The 26,929-nt window shown below is 42.2% G+C and overlaps 1 protein-coding gene across 10 annotated transcripts in view; it reads right to left on the reverse strand.

Moving 5' to 3' along the window:
* TLE4 (TLE family member 4, transcriptional corepressor) overlaps positions 1–26,562 on the reverse strand; it is a 140,458-nt gene extending 113,896 nt beyond the window's left edge. For 6 of the 10 annotated variants that reach the window (XM_087444441.1, XM_087444438.1, XM_014794696.2 and 3 more), the window contains exons 1-4: positions 25,689–26,562; positions 24,764–24,861; positions 23,603–23,666; positions 22,381–22,425 (exon numbers count right to left, since the gene is read on the reverse strand). In XM_087444441.1, coding sequence (XP_087300567.1) covers positions 22,381–22,425; positions 23,603–23,666; positions 24,764–24,861; positions 25,689–25,733 — 252 coding nt within the window. In that variant the 5' untranslated portion in view covers positions 25,734–26,562. Of the gene's footprint in view, positions 1–22,380; positions 22,426–23,602; positions 23,667–24,763; positions 24,862–25,157; positions 25,281–25,688 lie in introns of those variants that run through there. The other 4 variants (XM_087444440.1, XM_087444437.1, XM_087444436.1 and 1 more) reach the window with 2 other exon arrangements.
* Positions 26,563–26,929: the final 367 nt, after the last annotated feature.

Genomic DNA, 26,929 nt, shown 5'->3' on the forward strand with positions numbered 1-26,929 from the left:
GTCGTCATGGAGTTCACACCATAGGGACGGGAGACAGAGGCAAATAGGAAGATGAATTTCAGATACTGAGAAATGCAATGAAGAAGATAAAATGGGGAATCTAAGAGAGAAGACTGGGGCAGGGGGTGGGTCTGGTTTGTATGAGATTATCAATGAAAGACAAATTAAAAAGTGACTTAAAAACTGAGATACGGCTGGAAGCAGCATTACCCAAAGCAGGTTCTATACCAAGTTCTGAGATATTATTAACAAGTATTATATACATAAAGGGCTCCCTGATCAGATGACTTCACAGAGCTTAAACAAAATTAAACTGTTTTTTTTTCCCTGTTGGACATCTCAGAGCCTATCATTTGATAATGTCAGTTATAATCTTTGGAAAGGGGCACATAAAATGCAGTGCTAATCAAACTTCTTTGACTATGGAAACTTTCTTCTCAAAGGTCTTAGAGATTATATTTCATGGGAAACCCTGAGTTAATCAATGATTTCCAGGCCTGGCTTTACAATAGCATTACTAGTGGATCTTTCACAAACACCAACACCCACTCACACTCTCAGAGGGTAGAACCCAGGCTTCAATATTTTATTTTAAAGCTCCCCAAGTGATTCTAATGTACAGGCAGGATTGAAAACCATTAAGCCAGAGCACAGGATGCATGCAACAAAATACAGAGTGGAAAATAAGGACAGAAAGGGTGCACCAGGGTCAGATTATGGAGGGTCTTGAATGCCACGCTAAAGAGCTTGAACTTTCTTTGGAAGGCAGCAAGGACCTCTCAAGGACAATTCCTCGGAAAGCTATGATAAATGCCAGACAGGAGGTCAAGATACTCCCCTGCATTTCTGCCCTCCACCCCCTTCTTGCCACTGATTATATTTGAGTGGCTGTGGAAGGACAGAAGAGATTTATAACCACAAAACATAGCACAAGAGGAAAGATGGAGGATGAAAGATAATTTCAGAATAGGAACAATATGAATTCCCGGAGCACCACAGGCTTAGGAAATTCAACAAGACGTTTTCAGATATCAGCTCATTCATTCACTCCTACTCTAAGCTAGCAGCTAGGGTAGAAACAGCGGTGAATGCTGAATTGATCTGGATCCTTTAAGTGTTTATAATCTAGTACAGGTGAAGACCAATTGGAAATAAACACAACAGACACCATGTGGTACCTAGGTGGTAGAGAGAGGAGCCCTAGAAATGCAAGGGTGAGAGTAGAAGAAACCCCTTTTGACTGAAGTCATTACAGTGGCTTTTGGGGGAGAGCAACACGTGAGCGACATTAATTCCACAATTTTCAATAACTGTCTACTATACTACCTATACTAGGTCTACTATACTAATTATTATACTAATTGTCTACTCTACTAGGCCCTGTGTTACAGTCTGAGAAAAGAGTAGGGGAACAACATAGGATTAGAGAGCCCATAATCTAGCAAATGAGGCAGACTTTGGAAAAAATACAAAATGCAGGGTATTTCAAAATGCTTAACAGAGGACTCCGTTTCCCTGAGTAACCCGAGGGTGAAGTTAGTCTACTAGACAAAGGAGAGATGGGCAGGGAAAAGGGCGAGAACACTCCAAAACAGCTCGGCCTGCGGCTCCAGTGTGGGACATTCATATTCTGGGAGTGGGGCAAGTGAAAGTGGCGGCACAAGATGACGCTGGAGAGGCAGATCCAGGAGAGCCCAATGTTACCGAAATTATCTCCACCTAGGTTAGACCAGTTAGGAGATGACTGCATTACACATGGTAAGAGTCACCTTAAATACGGTGGCTAAAGTGCTAACCACGATCATGATCATTCTCCTCCTCCACACTTTAACATTCATGGAGTTTCCTCTGTGCCAGATATTTCACTTAAGTGTAAAATAATTTTAAGAGGCTTACTTTTGTCCCCATTTTACAGATAAAGCCAAAGAATAAAGTGCTTAAGTAATTCACCATGATGAGATAGCTGGAGAGAAGTAAACAAGTGCAGGAGTAACTGGGAGGAGACTCCAAGAGACCAGATGACTGACTGGGTGCGGCTAATGAGTGAGAGGGAAAGGCAATCATCACCTGCCTCGGGGTTTCTGGCTTGAGAAATGGGGTGGATGGTGCTGGCATTTCCTGAGATAGAGATGACTGGACCACAAGCAAGCTTGTGGGGGAGGATGTCATTTGGGGACATGAGTTCAAGTACTTGTGAGACATTCAAGGGAAATAAGGACTTGGTTACACACAGCGGTCTCAGAGGAGAGATCCAGGTGGTAGGAAAAAGTTGGGGGGGAGGGCAAAAGGGGTAAAGAAGCACATCTGCAAAGTGACAGATGGCACCTAGACTTTTGGTGGATGCACCTATACAGAAGTTGAAATATAATGATGTACATCTGGAATTTATATGTCACCTCAATAACAAAAACAAAGAAAAGAAAAACAATGGGATTCATCTACTTAGAGTGGACAAGGTCAGCCAGGTAAAGAGTAAATTGAGCAGAGAAGAGGACAGAGCCATGATGGGACCCTGGCTGGATTTCCGGGAGTGGAGAAGGGCCCCTCAAGAATGACACCATGTGGACAGACACAGAAGTGGACCCGGAGCTCCCGCAAGCTCAGATACGGGAGCGGAGAATGCAAAGGCTGCGGACTCGGCCATCAGCCGGGAGGCCGGCCCAGGAGTCCAGGCATGACCCAATGGGCTGATGGAGAGTGACAGTGAGGCAAGGAAAGGAGACACGTGCGCAGGAGAGACAGCAGCATGTTGTGACTTCACTAGATTTGGACAATGAGAGACGTAAGGAATCCATGTAAGGAATCCCACGTATAAAGCCTGGATATGGTGCTCCATTCATTAAGACAGAGAACTCACAAGGCCAGTTTCAAGGTTTGCTTTGGGGGACAGTTATGGAAAGGCAAGGGAAGAATCCAGACTCAAGTGACAAAACATTCTGGAAAGCACACCAGATAATGTGAATGATACAACTGTGTAGTCCCAAATCCCAGGTTGACTCTAATTACTAAACCAGCTGAACCATGACCCTCTAAGTGATTTGGGACTCCTTCCACAACCATGAAATGGGAAGAAAAACAGCTGCCCCACACCTGCTTGGCAGAAATATTTATGAGTGTAGACTTATGAATAAAATCCCTTAAGGTAAGCAGTTCTGTTCTAAGACAGAACTGAGATTAGACAGTGCTAAAATTGAGTAGCTGTATTGTCAGGTATCGATTCAAGCTTAGGGCTCTTCCTGTCTCTCAATTAGGAAGGCAGCCCTCACTAATTTACACTACCCCGGGAAGGGCTGCAGATCTAAGGGAGGGTGGGGGCTGACTCACTGGCACAGTAGTAACAGAGGACAGTGCCTCCCGAGTGACTGCAAAGAGGAGTGGAGGTCACAGGGCCGGCCCCAGAAAATCTGCTGTTTCTCCACTTTCTTGCACTGCGACCCAGAAAAGACACTCTCAGTATTTATGTTTTGCTACTGGCAAAAGACCTCTCTTCCTCTTTTCTTGGTAAACAGATACTTGCCCTGGATGCAGTAAATTTTATATATAGTAGTAAAGAGTAAAGAATAGCAGGCTGGGGGGGAGAGGAGAGGTGGAAGGGAAGTCAGGCTTAATTTCAAAGCTTCTTGCAATGTAAGACTACAAAAATAACAGTTATGTGAGACTTACAGAAATATGTTCTTTCCATCGGGTAAGATGATGAAAACGAAAAACAAAAATTCTCTGAGGCAAGTTATTAAATTACGAAGAATTCAGAAGTATTTTACAGCTTCCCACCGGTGAATCTGTCGACTGCCTTGACTTGACTTACTATTTTGCGCTGTCCAGACCATCTTGCACTACCTCTTACCTTTTACCTAACTCACCTTTAAACTTACTTTTTTATTTTTTAGGTTACACTTTATTTTATGAACTTCAATTTGTCTATTCCTAATTTATAAAACCATTCTATGAAATCTTTTGATTAATTAAATATTCTAAAGCGGAGCTACTGAAAGTAGTCAGTCCCCAAATTGTTATCCATCAGCAAGAAGATAATGGGCTTGTGCCAGAATTAAATCAACTATTGTTTATTTCATCTAGATGTGTTTTTTCATTCTTGGGTTTTTTTTTTTTTTTTTTTTTTTTTTTAACAGTAAGGACATTCCTGATGACGGAAGTAGTGCGTTGATTTATAGTCTGGTACAAGCTCCTTATCGTAAGGCCCACCTTTAGCAAATAGTTCACAGACCTGCACCAGTCCACGGACCACACCGAGTAATGCTGCTCTAAAGCCACACTCCTACATCGCAAACTATAATATCTTATTGCCTGGGAATTTAGCATAGGTGATATTCCTTCAAGGCAACAAAATTCTCCAACACAGCCCTAATAAATGGAGTATTCCTTGATCCCCTGCCTGGTTTATATGGAAAAGCTAAGTGTCCACAGTTATACTTAACTACTTAAGGGTGAGTGACAGCCTAGAAATCAGTGCTGCAGACACCCCAGCCAGGGGTCTTCCCACTAGATCCCGCTGCCTGCTAGTCTGATGCTGTGCTAGAACAAAGAAACATAAAGGACTACAATTATAAACAGCATTTTCTTATTTCTAAATGATAGGGTTAAAGAAGAGCACGCCAAATGTTACAGCTTAAGGATATCTGTGCTTCTTCCACAACAAAATACACTTCAAAATCGGAGTTTTGCTTGCTTTACTTATGTTTAATAAATTTCTGCAGAAAATGTGCTCACATTAAAACAAAATGTACTACTTCATGATTCTTTTGCCATTTACCTAAAACATTCCTCAGGAATTAGAGGTCAATATGGGCCAGGTAGCTGTTGAAGGATGAGAAGGAGACAGAATCTGAAAGTTTAAGTACCTATTAGAGTGGAGTCTTGTGAGCAGAGGAGGGAGAAATGAAAAGTGCCCCTCTTCTCTGTAACAATGTGCCAACCAACCAGCCACCAGCTGGAGCTCAGTCAGGCTAAAGCAGGGTACCATTAAAATGACTTCATTTGCTGAATCACTCCAGAGATGCATGTCTGGAACCTAAGCAATAAGAGGTTATGCAGATATTACACTACCTATCAACCTTGACATCCTAAATAGGGGGTCTCATACAAACAGCATATGAACTCTCGTGTACTACATAACCTACACTATGGAAATAAAAAATAACATAGAAATAGAAGAAATTTTGGAGACTCTTTGTCTCCTTGCAACTCAAAATGTGGTCAGCGGACTGGCAGCATCGGCATCACTTGGGTGTTAGAATGGAGACTATCAGGCATGGCTCCAGATCCGCAGAAATAGAATCTGATTGTAACATGATCCCCAGTGACTTATATGCACAGTCAAGTTTGAGAAGCACTACTCTAGTTCACTGGTTCTCAACCCCACTGCACAGTGGAATCACTCCTGGACCTTTGAGAAAAACACTGATGCCCAGGTCTCAGGGTAGAGGCCTCGGGAACTAGCATTTTATAAAACATACTGATCCAGTCCTATCCCCTGGTTTTATGCATATGGATGAGAAAATGAGACTTAGAAAACTTCAATGATGTACCAAAATCACAGCAAGTTACTAACTTCATTAAAAGCAGATCCTAAAAAATATTTAGGATGTGTTGCCCATAAAAAAATGTTGAAGAAACCATAAAGTTACCAATAAATCAAAATTAATTTGAAAGATATATGGTTTCATTTTACTATATACTTTTTTATACTTTTAAAAGAAATAAAAACATACTCATGTTTACTTTATGTATTACGCTTTGAACCTTGACCAGTATTTTTTGATGGGGCAGGGGAGCATAATTCTCCATCAGCCACAGCACAACTGGCGGAGACATAGCAAACCCTCCGCCTCTGGTCTCTGCCTAGGTCAGTAGTTCCATCAGAGTGCTAGGACCATGGGTGAGTCTTTTCCTTTGTTTTCTGAAATTTCTTTCAAGTGAATATATTACTTTTTTAGCAAAAAAAAAACAAAGCATTTCAAAACCACCTTTTCAAGACCTCAATATAACAGATTGAAGAGTCCAAAAACAGGGACAATTGCCGTGTTCTAATTACAAAAGTTTCCGAAAGTACAGAACGGATACCTAGGCACACCTAAGACAAGAAACGTTTGCCACAACTGCTGACCCTTTTGGTGGTTGCCGATTATGTCATTACATTTAAATGGCCCATAAATTAGCACTAGATACACGGGGGTGTGGGAGGAGGTATGGGTGGAGTGAAGGAAATTAAAAGCTGCGGTCAGACTTGAAAAAAATACCCCATAAAACAACGTATGTTTCTGACAGTTGAAACAGACTGCATGACAGACAGTAAAACCACATTTCCGCATGGTGTTTTTTTTTTTTTTTTTGGAATATATCTGTGGCTTTATGCCACCAAGCAATATTTTGGTTTACCAAAATGTACTCTCTGGCCTTTTTAACTTCATGTTTACTTAACTTTGCTCACTATCACTGCTGTTCTCACTGAACTACAGCAACTTAAGACAAGTGTCTAAAAGGGGAGAAAGGTCTAAAATACAGAATATGCCTCACATTGGAGAAAAAAGAAGAAAATTAACCACACATATAATTCACATTGACTAAAGCATCCATTGTAATTTCAGTGTTTAGCTCATCAGGGACATAATGAACAATGGGAATAATTATTTCTTTTGAAATACAGCAGTTTCTCAAGACAATTATTCTATAGGCTCAGCCTCATGTTTACACGAGATTTGTCAACACAAAAAGGATAGGGAATCACTGACCTACGCAGTGTTGGCCAAATGATACGAAAATTTAAAAGAAACAGAAGAAAAGAATGACAGGAGCAAAGAATCTCCACAGCTGATGAATAACTTAGAGAATTCTGTACCTATTTTTAATGTTAAAAAAACTTTAAAAGGAAGAAGTCAAAAATCAGATCATTTGCAAACTCCCACTATTACATCTATATAAAGGTAACGGCAGTAATCAAGCAAAATGATGAAGAGAAACACTCTCTCATGCATTGACACAAAGGTCAGACGCCTTCCTTATGAAAATGGTAAGTTCCTTAAACCATTTCCCACAAAGCGCTGCCTGGCAGAGCCCATTGCGGTCTGGGTATAGAATAAAGGCACAAATATAGGTCTTGCTGAAACAGAATCCTTGAGGTTCTTGGCAGGAGTACAGATTTGGCAGGAGATGAAGAGAAGGTATGGAGCACTGAAAGGGAGGCATGAAGGCGAGAGAGGCAACGAACTCCCTTTCCTCCCGTCCTCTTCCTTCTACCACTCCCTCCTCCCTAGGCACCTCACCCCCCAGCATAATCAAGACCAAGTGTCCCCCCCAGGTCTGTTTTCCATTAACGATACCATGATTCTGACAGTCTGCAGAGGTCAATGTCTTAGGCCTTTTTCCTATGCATTTCCACATCCCTCATCCAATGATCTGCTGGGTCACTTGGGTTCCTCCTCTCCAGTCCCAGGTCACCTCCTCAACCCTGTCCCTCTCCAGTAATGTCCCTCTCCACGCAAATCACTTTAACCAACATTTATTGAACATTTGCTGTCAGGCCCCATATGAGCTCCAGAGAATAAAGCAAATTAGCAAAACAGACACAGTCCCTGCCCTAGTGTCTGAATAACCTTCCCTTTGTTTTTCTTCAATAGCCCAGGCACTAGAACTAGTATTCAAAGTCTTCTATAATGCATCCCAAACCTACCTTCTCAACCATTCTCTCCTCTATCACCCAACCAAGCTGGAAATGCTAACCGCAGCCTGAATATGCACATTACTTTCCTGTCTCTGTGGCTTCCACTTGGAATCCTCCTTTTCTTTTCTTCCTGCCTAAGTGACCCCCTCCTCTGAGGTCCACTAAAATGTCCCTATAGCCTGCGTAACAGAATCCTTAATCACTCCAGAGCTAGAAAGACTTCCTCCTTTTCTGCCTATGTCACAACAGTGCCACCACCACACACTGCCTTGTATTGTTCACACTGGTCCAAATCCCATAAAAAAGATGAGAATCTCCATGGAGGCAAGCATTTTACCTCTCCTAACTCCCTAGCCCTCAAAGGGCCCTGCACATAGTGTGAGGTCAACTAGCATTTGCTGAATGGACGAGTAAAGCCATCACAGCGTTTGCCTTCCATCTGAGGTGTTCAAGACTACTGTCTCTTAAGCAAGTAACTCTCTCAATGAAGGAAGAATAAAACAACCTCACAAGGATTAAGTTCTTTTTCAGGTTTAAGTCTTTAGGTTATAATCGTCCTAATCTTTGTAGGCCCAGTTCTAGATATTTCAATTTGAGAAGCTAAATATTTCCATAGAGAAAGTTAGTTTTTTGGGTAAGCCTCAAATAAACAAACAAAAGTGACAAAAGCATGTGCCCAAACTGTAAAATCAAATATTAAAGTAGGATTTACAAATCTAAGCTGGAAAGCTAGCATTAATGCCATCTCAGAATCCAAATCCAACAAAAATCTTATCAAATTTTTTCCTATCTGCATCCTAAACTGATACAAAATATCCTAAGATTTTCTTGCTTAGATTATAAGAAAATCCTATGAGCTCTGCTTAGATCTGGTTAAAGCAGGTCCTAACTATGGGCCTCCTTAGGCCAGCCATATCAATATTTGGCAATGAGCTGCCATATTAAAAAGGTTTTTGTGTATAAATGTACTATGCCTGACCCAGCCTCTCCTAAATCTGAAACCTCATAAACATAAGAAAAAGGGTTACAAGGAAGCAGAGCTGTCATCTCCACATTCCTGGAACCTACATAAAGGTGAAAGATGAAGAAGGGCACTCTGGAATTTTGCAGGACACAATTTTTCCATTAAGAAGCTCAAACAAGCATTTTGTCTTCCCCTACTTAGCCAAAAAATGTTCAAGCAAGTAACTGTGGAATTGCCACCATTTTTTTTACTGGCCACTTTAGGTGAACTATAATATTTTTTGAGGTTAACCAAGGTAGACATACTTAGAGGTTATAAGTCACACTCCAAAACAGTTCTATGTCCCAAAAAATCAAAAGCCTTTAAAATAGTCACCTATATTCACAGCATGGCACAATAGAACAGGCAGGGGGAAAAAGTAAGCCCAAGTAAAACTCAGATTCACTGATCAGTGCCCACACATTCCAAAATAAAATAAACCCATCTTCTAGACTCACAGGCTACTTAGAAAACTCAGGGTTCCGTCTTGTTTATTACATTGTGATCGGGACTAGATAAAGATAAGCACAATGTACTTTCACAAAACCAAGAAGCTAAGTGAAAGAGGAAAAGGACTATTTTGCAGCAAGATCTGCCCTGATCCCTCAGCTGGGGTAGATCAGGCCAACGTGTCATGCTGAATTCTCAGGTGGCTCAGTCTATCACACACATCTTGGTACTAATCAGACAGATGTCCAGGAGAACAGCTGAAATGACTTGAGACTGTTCAGCACGGACAAAGGAAGGCTAATGAATGACAACACTTCTGAAAAACTATCACCTAAAAAAGGACTAAGACTAATTCTGGTGCCCTCAATGGGTAGCCAGGACAAATGGGCCTCACTTAAAGCAAGGAATTTCCACTGGGTCCAATAGTTCCAATGAACAAGTCTATCACTCTCGCTTCTTTAGGAAAAAGATAGTTAGAGAAGACCATGTAACATACCCATTTGAACTTGAAATAAGAGCCCACTACCGCCAACCCCACTCTGCTTATCATCATGAGAAAGGGAGGATAAAACCTGAAAAGACAAGTATGGTTCACCAGGTTCTCTCAAAATGACATAATTAAGTAGAGAAGCCAGACAAGGCTGATTCTTGGCCTCTACCCATTAGATGCCAGTAGCACCTCAAAGTTGTGACAACCAGAAGCATCTGCCAAATGTCCCTGGGAGAAAGGAACTGCCCTCCTTTGAGACCACTGCTCTAGAGAAATAGTTCTCAAACTCCTTTGTTTGGGTGCTGGTTTCCTCACTGGATCAATGAGTGCTATGGACTCTTCTCCCACAGAAAAAGGCACACAATTTTGCAATAAGTTCAAGGACTACGTGGATCCTTTAAAATCCAGCCAAGGACCCCACCCCATTCTCAGCGCAGGCAGGCACTCAACAGTTTTTCAGTCCTCTGGACATTCCCATGTGGTTATAAAAAGTACTGTGCCTGTTTTAGAGATTTCATGATCAGCAGTACAAACATATCTATAGGCCTATGGCCATCAGGCCATGAGCCAGCAGTGGAATCTGCAATAAAGATGAACTAATCAGTTCACTAACCCAGTGAACCTGTTGACAAAAAAATTATGCTATTTTTCCCCAACCTGGAATAAGTAACCAATCTACAACTGTGTGCGTGGCTCTGCAACCCTGGCAGAAAAACTACCCCCAACCCATATTCCCACTCAACAGTTACACTAGTAAAAAGTCCTGAAGCAAAAAGTAAAGGAATTGTTTTGCAAATTAATAACTGAATGTGAAGTCCAAGGCTATTTCCCTCTGTATTTAAAAAAAGTGTTCCTTCCACTTACGTGGCTAGTCAAGCAGGCAGGGCAGGGATGCCCATGCAGGGGGTGGACAGCTGGCAGAGAGAAAGCTCTTCAGTTACTGAGAAGACGGCTCCCCTCAACACCACTCTTCTCAACAAGGACTACGGGGCAGAGAACTTGCTGCTCTTTTTTTTGTTTGTTTTTTGTTTTTCTGATACCATATATACCCAAAAGGAGACCCACTATTACTTGTAACATTTAAGCTCACTGTGTAGGGAACACAGGAGACTAACTAGATACATTTAAAAAACAAAAAGAAAATAAAACAAGCTTACCATATTAAAATGGTCACTTAGGAGGCAGGTTTTGCCAAGTGTTCAGAACATGGGCTCTGAAGCCAGACTGCCTGGGCCTGAATCCCCAGTCTGCAACTTACTAGCTGCAAAGCCTGGGCACATTTCTTAGCTTCTCTTCACCTCAGTTTCCTCAGACACAATGGAGACAACCAGATCCCTTCCTCAAAGGGTTATGAATTAAACAAATACATCTGAAGCACTTAGAGCATCACCTGGTGTGTGTAGGTGCTCAATAAATATTAACTGTTATTATTATCATTAATATTTGCCAAAGATACACACATGGAAAACCTGTAACTACATAGGGATATATAAGGTATGGCTGTACCTATGAAAGAAGCAACACAGTATATGGTTCCACACTGCAAAACATTGGCAATATTAGGAATTTTCAGCTGTCTACAATAGCCTGACACTGCTCAAAGTGAAGTTCTTCAAAAAAAGAAAATATTAATATTTCCTCATATATACAATCGATTCTAAACCTTAACTTATGTGAAATGGCATGCCTCTAGTGTCAAGCAATAAAATTAGGGATCGACCTTTTGCTAACTAACACTGGTCATTTTTAAATCATATGATGTTAGAGCTGAAAGATATCTTCGAAATAAATCATCATCTGGAAATGAATCCAATCCTAAATTTTAAAGATGCCCAATCGCCAGCTGAAGGACCTGTGACACAGTTCCATCAACAACTCCTAACCTCTGACTGTCTACCCAGGCCGTTTTTGCTCATCATGAAGCCGAGTCCCGCCCAGGAGCTCAGGAACAAAGCTTAGACACAGGTGGTCTGACACTCAGATGTACGGTGCTATAGGAGATGCAATGCAATGAAAAATGAAACCATTCCTTCAGTCGTTCCAGCACTCCTTCATTCGTTTCCTTTATAGTAAGTTCCAAACACTGTTTCAGGTGCTAGGGATTGAGCAGTAACAAACACATCCCTCCCTCTGGAGCTTACACCTTAGTAAAGGAACCTGATCTTTACGATGTCCTCCATTCATCAGTTCAAAAAGGCCAAGATTAAACATTTCCCCCTTCTTTTATTTACCTATGATTAACTTACTATAAACCAAGCTGAAAAGTCCAAACCTGCCCCAAGTAAAGGATCCCTGATAGGACAATGCAAGTAACCGGAGGACTTAAGCTCTCAAACTCTTTGCAAGCCAGTTTACAGACTCCCTTTACCCTGAGCGTCACAAGGCAAACCTCAGCTAGAGAAACTGACATCTACATTGCATTCTGGAAGGGTAACTAATCCCAGGAGCTAATTACACAACAGGTAATAAACTACTACATATCCCCCTAACACTTGGGGAGAAAATTATTGTATCACATTATAATTTATACAATTTCAGAAGTTATATGATTAAATTTTCTAATACATGCCAAAGGAAAAGCATAAAAATTGATCACAATAAAGCAGCACTGGTATTATATTGTACATACATATATATTTTTTTATATTACATGTTTTACAATAACTGCTCTAGTTCTGCATCAACATTACTTTAGCCTGAATGCTGGCCCCAAGAGAACCAGCAAATCCTGAACCATCCACTAACAGTGGGACTTTGTCACTTAACATCTGAGTCTCATTTTATTCACCCATAAGATGGAGAAAATGTTTTAGCAACATTATTGGGACTGAAATAAAACATGGATGAGAAAGTACTTTATAAAAAATAAAGTACTATATAAATATTCATTTTTACTTCTAGCTTCATTAGGTTAATTTTGGACTAAAAAAAACCTCTGAAAATAGGTGTTAAAAGGGACTTTCTGAGACTAAAAAAGAAGTGATAGTAAGTCTCAATTTCTGTTCACTGGGTCATAGGAAATAACAAACCAAAACCAAACGGTCATTTTAGACCAAAGGAGCTAAAAGAAGTCTCGGCCTTCACTTACACTCTCATTTTCAGCTGAGAAAAGTGGGGTGCTGAGAAGTTGGGGTACTCAGCAATATCACACAGCTGGTTATAGCCAGGTCAGAAGTAAAATCTGAATCTCCTGACTCAGTGTAGTATTTGCGGGGAGGTCGTCGAGTATGCTGGTAGCAGAGTATGCCAAACAGCATTCAGAATATGGGAGATATATCTATCATAATAGTGATCTGAAATTTATCAAACCCAGGATACATGTTACTGGCTAGCTGATCTCAAGAAGTTCTTTAATTTCTCTCTCTGTCACCCTCCTCATATACAAAATGGAAATAAAAATACTATAGTCTCATAAAGTTGTGAGAATAAGCTAAATATTACCTGCACGATAAGCTCTCTAAAATTATTGAGTGTTATGATTACTACTCTTTCAACAATACTACACCATCTCCACTAATAAAAAAACTAAGACACCTTTCAAAGTTCCTTGTCTCGTGAAAAGAACTAGAAGCTTGCATTTTTACTGATTTGGAGGGAAGTTCGCTAAACACACCACAGTACAGTTAAGATCAATATCTCCCACATTGACTCAAACCACATGTACACAGACCTATTAATGGTAAAAGAATTCTTCAGATACACACTGACTAGTGATAGAGTGATGTTCAAACTGAATTTTAAATTTAGTTAGGAAGGATTCATGTCTTCATCTTTAAAAAGGCAGACTCAACATGCTGAAATACATATATCCTCCTTGATCCTCGCTCACTCCTGAGAGGCACCCAGCTCAGCTGCTTTTACTTCCCCTTTCCACCTGTCACTTTCCACCAACTTAACAGGTCGGCACCACAGGCCCAACTGGGCTCGGAAGCTCGGCATTTGTTATCCTGCCACCTAAACATGTCCTTAAAAACATGAAGTCACACACATTCTTGGCTAGCTCGAGCTGAATGCACGTATTCCCTCATTCACCAAGTACTTCAAGAGCACCTACTGTGTGCCAGGCACCATCCTCAGCACTGCGGACACAGCAGAGAACAACAACAAACACCCCTATTCCCATGGAGCTTACATTCTAGTGGGAGAGAGGAGACTGGCAGGAGACAAGTTTCTATCTAGTACAGTGTTTGCATAGTATACTTCAGGAATGCAGGAACAGACAGTTTTATTAGGTGTTTTGCTAAAAGTGGATCTAGGCTTCCTATTTTAATTTGCAGATCCTAGCCTCCCTCAGGCAGGGCCTGGACACTGGAATGGTAGCGGGGAGGAGAGGGAGGCTCTGTACTCACACACAAACACACAGATCAAATCTCCAGCTAGAGATGACACTGTAACACCTCTTGGACTGCCAGGAGCATCCCTATCTTCTCATGTTGCATATAGCCAAGAAATCACAGAAACGAGCACATGATCTGCTGTTTGCAAACAGTGCAGTCAAGCGAAGGGAGCCCTGAAAGAGAACTCAAGAAACCTTTTCTGCCAGCAACTTGTGCTATGCCACCCCAGGCACATTCTCTGACCCACATGAACCCTGGCCTCCTGGCCCGCACACTGATCCTCCCCGTACTGTGACACCGGGCTAGTCTCTTAAGCCCTTAAGCCTCAGTGTCATCTGTTCAAGGAGGCCAGGGCAATGACACTGCTTGGCAAACTGTCGGGTACTCCACTGACAGAAGCTATTTAAACAAATACATGGATCCAAGCTTGCTACTTGCTTTACAGGAACATCAGGAAGATTAAGGAGAACATATAAATGCCTTAAGCTCTCTGTAAAGAAAGGGTGTTACAGAGTACTAGTGCTGGTAATTTCTGCGATTACTATTCTTTCCAGTTATAATTGCTTGCACTGTCAAATTCTTTAACCAAAATAATCCACAGACCTAGAGAAGCAGAAAACATAGAAAATAAGAACAGAATCCTAATTAGAATAACAGTAAAAAGTGAAATAAGCTTGCTAGGAAATCGGAAAGTCAATATCCATCTTCCTTACCTCCCCCTCTCACTGCCTAAGCTGCTCTGAGAGCCAGGTGGCTACAGGGGTCCAAGACTTGCCACGACCAGCCAGGTGGATGGAGCTCAAGTTCTGCAGCAGGAGAGCAGCCATCCTTCCTTTCCATGAAACACGGAAGCTCCCTTCACATCACAAATTGTCAAGTATTTGGGGGCAAAATCCTCAATAATTATGATCAAGTGACCCACTCAGCAGAGAACAGAGTACCTAAGTAAGAGGTGTCCTAAAGTATTTATCTTCTGCTTCTTTGAAGATTCAGCTAAGAAAACCCACACCTTACCCTTCATTCCCCTGGATGGAGCACGGGATACACACTGCAGCTCTCTGAGGAAAGTTTTGGCTCAGTAGTAGAGAAATAGCAGGAGCTTGGCATAAACGCTGGGTCCATTCCAATGAAAACAGAGAGGGTATATAGATTCGTGTTGATGAATGCCAGCTAAATCCCTCTGTACAGATATAAAGCAACTATCACTGACAGCTGTTACTAGGGCAAAATCAAAACAACTCTAATGTTCGCTTTTGACTAAAACTTCTGAGGCCCTTCCCCCTTAAGGAGAGCAACCATTTCATGAACTCTGTTTGCAGCGCACTTTCTCCAAACAAGTCAAGTCCTAAACCTCACAACTGTCATCATCAGTGTAAATACTCAGTTACCCACAGGTAAATGTGCTGCCTCCTGCTTCTCTCCAACAGCCCAGCTCGAAAAACTGAGGATAACTTAGCCACAAGACCACTGGACCTGCCGCCATTGCTGGAGTGCTGGAGTCTTTTAAGAGGAGGTGTAGGGAGGGATCAAGGGAAAGTACCCTCTAAAAGTCACATCCCTTTCCCTCGCCCTGTAGCCATCAAATATATTATTGCCACCCTGAAGTGATAAACCAGCTATCCGGTCCTATCAAAGGCAATAAAAATGGTCTCATTAAAAACAAACATAAATAACTTCTAAGTGCACATTTTAAACATTTAATTCTCAATCAACCTTACCCATTCTATAGAGCAAAAAAAAAAAAGGAAAAAAAAGTGAAGTTCTAGGCAAGGAAAGACAAAATGAAGAATGTGAGAAGAAAGGCCGATGCCTGCACTCACTGGGTCTGCAACAGCACCCACAAGGATGCATCTTATTTGTCAGTCCATCAGTCCAACCGAGCCCAAACAGATATTACTTAGGATACAAAGAATTATGCCCAGCAAAACAAAAAATAAAAATAAACAATATCCAGTAGGGATTAAAGGGCAGTGAGAAGGAATATCCCTTTGTTGGAATGCTGCAAAGAGAATCTTTTAACAGTAAAAGCAAAACATCTGCCTTCATTTACAAGTTTGAGTTGTGAGTGATTTCCTGCATCTATGAACTTCTTTCTGAACTACAAAGAGGCCACAAAACATCACATTTTCCCCTCCCAGCATCCCCCTTCAAAAACCCACAGGATGGTGATTAACAAACAGCCCCTTGTCTTCAGGCATAATTTTAGAAACCACAAGGAAAAGATGTAAGTTAAATGGAAGAGCACAGTTGTAAACAAATGAGAAATAGGTTGCCCAGGGAGGAAGCAAGCTCGATCTTGATAAGCAAGCAGCTCTGGTGGCCCAGCCTGAGGGAGACTCCAAGTGAAAGTGACCCTCGCTCTCTCACCCACTGAAAGCAGTCTGGAGAGGTCAGGCCAAGCCCTCCGGCCCTGACTTTAGGCAGAGCCGCAGAGAATGCCTCAATGCTCCAGGAGTTCTGGGTAGGAGCCTGAATTTCAGTGATGCAAGGACAAACTCAAGGACTGTCCTAGACTCCCAGGGGCTCTCCATTCCAGGGATGACCTGGGGCCTAAATCCCCAACCCAGGACAGACCTGTCTCCCAGGAGACATCCTCCCAGGTAAATTCACCTCAAGTCCTGAATCCACTACCTAATAACTATATCACCTTGTGCAAATCTGATCCTGTTTAATCATCCTTTGATTGGACATAATCCCTTTCTTAGTATCCTTGTAAGAATTAAAGAACTTGGGCAATGTGCCCAGATCAGTGGTATGAACATGCCAGATATACAACAAACATTCACTTCCACTGAAAGGATATTCCAAATCCACTCAACAATCACGGCTTTAGGTGAAAAATCTTCAGATATTTTGAGACCTCAAGAAAGAGAAAATTAAGAAGCAAACGTGCAAGTAGAGAAAAAACAGAAACCCACGCTATTCAGAAAACACTCCTAATTATGCACACACCTTGACAGGTTAAATTTCCTCCCCCAGATCTGCTTCTCTTGAGGGTCCTGTGACATGTAAAACGACAGTTCCCTGGGTCCTGCCCAAGGCACTGCCACTTGTTACTGAATGCCCTCATGCTAGATCCTCTCAGTTTGGGAAAAAAATATAATTTAAAATCTACATATATCTAGATTTACTAAATGGGACTGAAATTGGCCCCCCTATCCCAAAATGTCCAAATCAGAGATGTGGGGGGTGGGGAACACCACCAATAACCTCCATTTGGTTAACATTAATTGCAGAATATTAGCAAAGAACAAGTAATCTTAAATTAGAAAAGGCAGCTTTTGGGCCGGCCCCGTGGCTTAGCGGTTAAGTGCGTGCGCTCCGCTGCCGGCGGCCCGGGTTCGGATCCCGGGTGCGCACCAAAGCACCACTCCTCCAGCCATGCTGAGGCCGTGTCCCACATACAGCAACTAGAAGGATGTGCAGCTATGACAGACAACTATGTACTGGGGCTTTGGGGGAAAAATAAATAAATAAAATCTTTAAAAAAAAAAAAAAAAAAAAAAAAAAAAAGAAAAGGCAGCTTTAAACCCTAATAAAAAACACAACTAAAAACATAAAAAACCCGCTCGACACACACAGACACGCTCTCCTATTGTATATGGAGTTTTTCTGCACAGTCATCAAAATTTCACTTGTAATCTCTGAGATTTTCCTGTCCAGTAGTGTCCACCCATTGCTCAGCCCCTCCAGATTACCATTTCCTAATGTTTATACAGCAAAAGAAAGTTCTGTGAGCAAACTTTTCACTGGTTTATTAGTCACTTTTAGCTCGAACACCCCACCTTTGATAATAGTTCACTTTCATTATTGTATAAGAACTCAAATTACATCCATTTCTGGAAAAAATAAATCACTGTAAGAATACAACAGACACACTTTTGCCTATATTCTCAAATACCTACTCCTGCATCTACTCCTCCAAATCTAAGTATATACAATCTAAGACGGGAGATTTGCAAGAAATTAGTAATGCTCAAAAAAAAAAAGTTTTCTTACGGGAAATCCAGTCTAAACAGAATTTTATACAAACTGACTTCCACTGCAAGCACGGTCCCCAAATAAATTTACTGCACCCTAGAATCAAGTACACTCAAGGCTGGAATGTCATGCCAGTCATCTATTACTTCAACCTCAATAAATCTCTTTTTACTCTCCAAATCCTCGGCTGCTTTCTACAACAGTTCACGAAAAAGCACCAACCTAATTAACAATAGCTTCCTCTGCAACTGAAGCCTTGATTTCACTTATTTACACATTAACTGCAGCCTCCTTTGGCCAATCCAGTCTATTCTGTGTGCCATGCCGAGCCTTTTATCTGCCCTGGACAGCATTTTCTCCAGCAGATGAAGGAGATGCCGATTGATTTGCTGTCGAGCATGGTAAATTAATAGCAACAAATTGCTGAGGGCCTGTCTCTCTGCTCCACCATGCTTCGGCAGTTTTGCTTTATTTGCTCCATGATGGGCAGCAGTCGGCCTCTTCAAGTCAATTTCTTCTTAACAACCTGCAATACTTTTCAATGGCGAAAATAGAGCTGTTCCTTGTAAGTCAGAAATCAATATCCTATTGCCTTTAGAAAATGCTAAACAAGCAGTATTGGCAATCCACTTGGTACTAGAGGGTATCAGATATAATGCAAATCCATACTGCTTCCCTCCTTGTAGTTATTACAGTTTGCTAAAAGGTTCCTAATGTCATTTATCATCATTTACCATCGACCAGAGAGGCTATGATTATGATATCCTATCAGTTGGCAAGGCCCTTTCATTTCTATTCAATTAATATTTTAGCAGCACTCAAATGGTTGTGGCCCAAATCTCATAATAAAATTTACATGGCTTAGAGTGAAACAGTTTTCTTGCTCTGATTTCAAAAAAAATAGTAATTAAACACACAGGTACATGCATACACACATAAATATGCATATATACACACAAACATACATATATACACACAAACATACATATATACACAAATGTGCAGTACTCACTTCTTTTAGGTTCTAAACATTGCAAATTTCTAAAATTTTCTAGTCTCTAAAATTCAAATAGTAAGCTAAATTTTCTTAGAAGAACCCTCAGATTACAGAACATTAACTATGAGGAAGTCATGAGATGTTCTCAGAATGTGGTACGTTCATCTCCATTTACAGTTCCTATAGGTTGAATTCACATACCTGTTCCTAATCTACATGAAATATTCACTTTTTAAAGTAGTAAACTGCTGCTGTCAGATTAAATCATGGCAGTCTTCTTTAATTACAGCATTCCAGGTGAAGGATGGGAACAAACAGCATTTAGCAATGTTATCAACTGCGCACATCACCCTGTTCTGCCCACTGGTCACTGACCCATTTAGGAGCCACACTGTATCTATAAAGAGGAACAATCAGCAAAAAAAGTAACAACTGCCCTGTGGGCCAACTGTCCCATCCAAAGAAAAAAACAAAACCTCCCACTTAGGGAAATCCTTAGGGAATAAAAGCCAACCTCCCACTTAGGGAAATCCTTAGGGAATAAAAGCCAACGTTCTTTCATTTTAAAAAATTCCATTATGAAGACATCACAATAAAACATGTGCTATTTCTAACCATGTCCCATTTGTCATCTTCTCTTTCCTGCTAGAATTTAAGACAGTGGCGAAGCATTAATTCCCATTATTGCCTAGAACACTCCACTCTAACTCTTCTGGGTGTTTTTCTCAGCTTCATCTGCTCAGCACTATCGATCCTACTCAAGATTACCAGAAATTAGATACATATTTTATGCTCTAATTCCATGTCATGTCACTGAGTTCCCCTTTAAAAAAAAAAAAACTAATTTTACCAGACTAATGCTATTTACTCAGTTACCAAAATTTAAATTAATTATGTTCTCAAACATAATTGTTAAAAATTGGCAACATTATGCAGGCTTAATTAAGATTAAATCCAATTTACTAAATGTACTTTAATTGGTACTAATTACATTAGCTTTCATTTCAGAATGACAAATTCCCCATAGGTTTCACTTTATAGTCCTCTATCAGAATCAACACAGGGTGACTGATGATGAGCAACATACAGAAAGGGGAGGAGCCATAATACCGCCCCCCTCCCGGGTTTTGTCACTGCTCTGTGCTTTTATCCTTTTATCAATTTGCTAAGTCACAGAGTCATGACTCCATCACAGCCATCATCTTGTGTTCCAATGAAAAATATCTCTAAAAATAAATAGTCTGTGGCTGGCAGCAGCCAAGAAGAACAGGAGCTTTAACCAAAAAATACACAAAGGTTTCAAATATCAGGGCCACCAATTACTAGGGTACTTCCAAGGACTCCGGGGACTCCTACTCTTGAACCCTTCGAGACACAAATCTAATAAGTGAATAAGCCTAACCCGATCTTGAGAACTAGGCGCAATTACGCCACAGGGCAACTTCCCTGCATTATTGCTGCTTTCCATTACGAGGGTATCCAGCGAGTGTATCTGGAAGAGAGGCCAAGAGGAACCAAGGCTGTCTGCCTAGGAAAACAAATAAAGACAGATATGCCTCTGTGCTTAAGGGGGGAAAGAAAGAAAATATAATAAGTAGGTGGTTTGCAGGGCTGTCTGTATTTCATAATGTGATAAACTGCCCTCAGGATTCTTGATATGATTGAATTTAAAAGCAAGAGAAAAAAAGGGAAAATGTACTCCATTCTCAATTTTAAATGGATGGCATGCGAAGCCAGCTGGACACGATGACAGAATTACAGAGGTATAAAATGTGTAAAATTAAGGGATCTCACATAGCCCCCATCCCCCCGAAAGAAATACATACAGCCAAATACAAGCTCTGTGCCTCCCAGAACTATAAATGGTATCAAGAGATCTGGAAACTGAGTGGTTAGGGTAAACAAGATACAGGAGAAGAAATAAAGGGACATTAATCATCTGGTCCAATCTTTAAAAAGACACTAATTAATCTTCAGTGGTGGGGTGAGGACAAAAAAAAAAGACATGTACAAGATCCAGACCTAAAACGACATGTAATGAGGATAATTAACAAACAATATCTCTCGTGTAATTTATTCCTGTAAGATAGAGCTAAGGGGAGTCCATCCATAAGTTTGATGGATTTTGTTTAAGCAGAAGATATTTACATTACTAATCTAAACAGAAATGGCAAAGATGCCAAAATAAGAATTTAATTTTAACACAGAGCAAACTATATGATAATGTTAATATTGACATAACCAAATAGCATATGAAGTAAAAAAAAAAAAGAAAAAAAGTATCTGAAATAAAAAGTCCTCAACATAAGTAATGATTCATTTTTTTCCAACTTTTTGTTTTCAAATACTGTCTATCCGATTGCTTTTACTGTCAGTCATCTTTTAAAGATCTACCATCTATGTTCTGAGTATGTGCTAATTAACTATATCCAAAAAGGAATCCATTAAGTAGTAAAAACCTAATAACGTGATCATTTCATATTTTTTAAACTTAGAAGGTAATGACATTCATCATGAGCATAAATAAGGGATGAAAAGTATTAAGTTCTCCCACATCTTTTCCCAGCAGGTAAACACATACAAACCTACTCTGGAATGGTTGATGAGACAGACCTGACAGACTTTCACTAAGAGATCACTAAAAATAAATGCCTCCTACAGGAATTATTATTGCCAAACAATATTTTATATGCTATTTTTCTATCTAGGAAACTTAAACCAAACCATTTTCTTCATTCCCCTGCAAAAAAGTGTTGTTTGAGTCACACCTCTCAACGCTTTCTGACTAATCATTATCTTTTTTTTCTTTTTTTTTTTGGCTGAACTAATTACTAGATTTCAAGACCCAGTGTTGAACCTTATCACATCCTCCTATCAGGCTCATTTACTCTGTACAAATTTTGGAAGTAACAGTTACAGTTCCTGCTAAGACCTAACTAAGTAGCCTCGGGGGACGGGTACAAGGATTTTACATCAATTGCTTTTGTAGCTACACAGATTTCATTTTGATCCTCCCAGCTCACCCTCTATCCATTTTTTCACACTGAGCCAACGAAGGCTCCACACAATTTAGTTTTACTTTTTAATATTTTCCAAGAAAAGCTCTTTCACAAGACAAGTTTGCAATGCCTGAAATACATAAATTAACTCTTTCAAAAGAAAAACAAGACATATTTTAAAATTTAGCATCCTTTTGAAAGTGTACAAAGTTTAATATGCATTCAGACATTTTAAATCACATTTTTAAATGAATCAAATTAGGATAATATGCAAAAAAGATACAGATCCACACCAGAAAAAACAGCATTCTCTCCAGTATACAGTCCTTTAAAACACAGGTAGACACAAATATGTGCAGAATAAAATTGCAAAACATACAATTTTCTTTCTAAAGTGCCTAGTATTACCGTCATTTAAAATGGTTATAAAGAAATAATAACTTACCTGCTTGTGCATTTCTATATTCAAACCATAGGACATCTCATAATACTGTCAAAGAAGGAAAAGCAGTTAATTCCGTGGCTTTCATCAATCTCCCTAGTTTGTTCAAAATGCCCCCAAATGTTTAAAACAAACATAAAAGCCTCGCTTAAATCAAAATATCCATGATACCTATGCTGCTAAATCAGTAGGAATGATCTACCGATATCTTTAGCCTAAAGAACTAGAAGCCACCTTCAGACACAGACTAAGAGAATAACTCACAAAACTAAGAAAATTGAGTTCCAACATAGCATTCTTAACATCTCCAGTTGTCTTTAGACATCACAAGCAGATGAATCAAAAAGGTCTGATGAAAATTTGATACCATATGGACTCTTAATTCCCAGGCACATCGAGCAAGTTAATGGGAAAAACGTGTCTCATACAAATGCTGATGCTTTGAAAGAACTATTCCAAAAGGTGATGCTACTTCTGAGTTCAGTTTCTCATTTTTAGTGTACTGCTTACGTTCATACATTCAAAGGAAAAGGCTCGATAGGAAATGAATGAGTTACTCTGGAGCCTTTATGAACAAGCATAAAAACATGCTTGGTAATACTTCTGAAAAAGCAGATCCGATTTTTTGAACATGTAGTATAACTAGCATTATAGAAATTCTGGCAGAACAAATCAGTTATACAGAAGACTACAACACTCCTCAAACCAATGTTAACACTATAGAAATTGAAAACACAAACACACACGCAGTAGTAACATAAACACGGGCAAAATTTGAAAACGTGTCTGGTGTCTTTTCTTATCCATCATTCTTTAAAAGAAATAAAACACATTAAAATTTTCACGGTTTACAGAAAAACTGGTTAAAATTGTTTGCAGCAAGAGCAATAAAACAACAAAGAAAACCACTAACACAAACATTTTGCTTGTGACTCTAAACAAAACATAAATGAGGTTGTTTTCTTTTCCCAACCTGTAAAAACAAAGCACAGAAAATGATACCCCATGCAGTTGAACTTTTTGAAAATTCAAATCAAAGCTGGCCGTCAGAGGCAAGTTGTAACATCCTGGAATTACAGGGTGCTAATGGTGACATTCCCACAACCCCAACTGCACTGGCACTGTGACTACGGTCCGTTCCGCAGCCTCCAGCCATCTGATCGTATTCCTGCTTTTGGTAACCCAACCTAACAGGCACTTTGAATCTGTGACACAGTTTTCTTACCATGACATAATGCCGCTGCATCTCTGTCTTCTCACTGGCGAGTTTCTCACATTCCAGCTTCAGGCTGTCCAAGACATAAGGAAATCTAAGTACAACGCAGATCTCCACTTACATCCTTCAAATGTAAATATACATTCCCTCCTCTAAATCATCACCTACAGGAGACCAAATCAACTATCTTAAATACCACCCTCATTACTGAAGGAGAGGCAGGAGAGAAAGGGGTGATTGGAACCAGCCCCGACTTGCCCTTTCAACAAGGATCAAATGTGGGGTTTTTGTTTGATTGTTTTAAGAAAAAAACCCTGTAGCCAATTTAACTCCGGAACCTCATCCAGAAGTGAATACTCACTAAATTCATTTAATAAAACAAGAACAAGGAAATAAACATCAATGTCTACATATCCAAGCACAAATAAATCCCCCAAAATGTCATAAGGGAGTTTTTTTTCTTTAATGTTCCAAGAAGAGATTAATGAAAATATGAATCAAGCATGTCTTATGAATGATGTCTTATTTTTTTCCCTCCAAAACACAGAGACAAGTTGAATACCACCACCCAGGGGCAAAGTGTGGATCAAGTTCTGTGACTTGTTTTGGTTCCTGCATTTATGAAATAAGAATTACACGTCATTAAAAACTCAGTGAAAGAAAAATATTTCAAAGGCACTCTAACAATAGTCTCAAAGACCAAAACATTTTTTCAGCATAAGAGTAATGAAATAGGTCACTTGCGACTTCCCAGGACTCTCGGCTCTGGGTATTTCAGTGGAATAGCAGAAAGAAGTGAGAAGGAATCAAGCCCGAGTAATAAAGAACCAAGGAAGTCAAAAGGCCCCAGAATCTTCCCAACCTTCCATTCTCCTGGCCCCAATAAATCAACATCGAAAGTTTGGCCTCAGCATTTTCCAAGTCTCCCCAGTTTCAATTGTTCTGCCTCCTTTTTTTTTTTTTTAATTTATGGGAGAAGGGAGCAATGCTTAATTTCTTTACACCTGCCTAGGGAAAAGAGGCCTTGACTTGCTCTTTCTGCCCACAAGGAAAATGATAATACCACCTTTGTGGCGGCCAAAAAAAAGGGGGGGGGGTGTTTGTGTGTGTCTGTGGAGGGAAGACAAGAGCTAAGCAAACAGGAGGATCAGCTAAAGTCAATATCGTTACCTGTGGTACTGAGCCTGTAAAAACTGAAACTCTTCCTTAATCCGATCACAGGACTCGGAAATTGTAAATTTAAAGGGTTGAGCAGGCTGATGCGGTGCCTAAAGAACAACAATGAAATATTTAATTAGCCCACATCACAGGCGAGGCAGGGAGACGGAGAAAAGAGAACGCGCAGCGCTGGCGGGGGGGTCGTCGCGCAGGCCGGCGAAGAGCGAGGAAAACTCTCCTCCCGGCCCCCCTCGCCGCACAGCCCGGCAGGGGCTGGTTTCGGGGTGGCCCCGGGCCCTCGCGACCCCCGGCCCGCCCCGGCCCCCGCGGGTTCGAGCCCCCGCTCCCCTGCCTCGCCGACGGCGGGCGCCCGGGGGCCGGCGCACCGCGCCCACTGCCTCCCCACCCGGAATCGAAACTGGCCCGTCGGGGGGACTCGCGCCATGGCGTCGGGCCGCGGTCAGGTCGGGGGAGGCGGGACGGGGCCGCCACCCTCCCCGGCTGGCTGGCTGGCTGGCTGGCTCGTCCCCGCGGCCCGCGGCGCAGGGCCGGCGCCCCGCACTCTGGAGCCGCAGCCGGCCCCGCCGCGCCGCCGCCGAGGGCGCCCTCCCTGCCCGGGCGCGGAGTCGCGCCTCCTCCATCGCTCGCCGCACCCCCCTCGAGGAGTCGCGGCGTGGGGACGGCCAACGGCTCCGCGCAGCTTCCAGGGGCTTCAAAGACAACAATAAGAAAATGGCTACAACTCAATTGCCTCTGCGCACCCCCTCTCCGAGAGTGCCCCCGCCTCGGGGCGGGGGGGCGGACGGCTCCCGGAGCGGGGCGCGAGCTCCGGGCCGCCCTCCACGCCCCTCCGGCCAAAGCCACAACTCGGCGTGCGGGGGGCGACGCGGGGATCCCTCGGCGCCCGGCGAGCCCGCGCCCTGCCGCCCGCACTCACCGGGTGTCTGGTCTGCGGGTACATCTTGCTCAGGTCGCGAATCATCCAAACCGATTTAGTTGGCTGCGCTGGGCAGAGGCGCGCGGCTCATTGGCTTTAATGGCCCCGAGGAGGAGGAGGCGGCGGCGGCGGCCGGCTGGGTCCGAGGGGCGGCTCGCGCGGTCCCGGCCCCCACCGGGTCTCGCGTGACGCGGGCGGCAGGAACGCGCGGCGGCGGCGGCGGCGGCTGGGTGCCGGCGGCCGGGCCGCTCCGCATTCCCCGCGGGCGTCACTGGCCCGCCGCGAGCATTGTCCGGCGCGCGTCTCCCGCGGCAACGCTCCGCCGTTCGCTCCGCCGAGGTGCGCCCGCCGAGCCCGGCGCCGCGGCCGCGCCGCTCCCCAGCCGGGAAAGAGCGAGCTCCGCGCCCAGCGCCCGCCGGCAGCGCCGCCCGCTCGCTCGGCGTCCCACTCCAAACTTTTTTTTATTTGTCTTTTAATTGGTTGGTATTCCTCCGAATGAATGATCTCTCTCTTCTTTCCTAAAAGCAAACACAAACTCCTTTGGTTCGGAAGAGGTCTCGGCGGTGCTTTTTGGTTTCTCTGGAGATTTTTTTCACTTCACAGCAACGATCTTTTAAAAGGCACCTTTTAGCTTCTTTTACCACATCTCATTTCCTTATTTTCTTCCTTCCTGTTTTCTTGTCTTTTTTTTTAACCCCAAATTGAAGGGGATTATAAAAATAAAAGAGAGTGAAACGCTTGCGGCTTTTTTTTTTTTTAATTCTCTCTCCTTTCAAACTCTGCGAACACCACCTCAAAATAATATACAAGTGTGTGAGGGGGGAAGAAAGCAGCCAACAGCCCAAACACCCGCTCAGAACAGCTCTAACAACACGCTCTGTGTAGGTGACTTCTTTGACCAAATTTAGCAGCAGCTAATCATTAACATTCTGATACATATTCACAGCCGTCCGTGGAGGGACCGCGGAGCATCCCGGGAGATGTAGTCCGCCCCCGGCGACCGCAGCTGAGGATTCTGCCAGATTGACTACAACCACCGGCCGGCCACGCGACCGCTCTGGGGCGCTCTCCAAGCGCCCCGCCCACCCCCGGCGCGGTAGGCGTCTCCAGCAACCAATCAGAGATGGCTGAACATTAATCGCCGTTCTGTGTTACTGCCCATCATTTCACTGCTGACAAATGGCGAGCCAGCGGGGAGGAGCCGGCCGGGCAGGATCCCACGTGGGGGCCGGGCGTCGTCT

Source organism: Ceratotherium simum, chromosome 20 (assembly GCF_057802395.1).
Source record: "Ceratotherium simum simum isolate JZ-2026a chromosome 20, ASM5780239v1, whole genome shotgun sequence".
NCBI classification, from domain to species: Eukaryota; Metazoa; Chordata; class Mammalia; order Perissodactyla; family Rhinocerotidae; genus Ceratotherium; species Ceratotherium simum.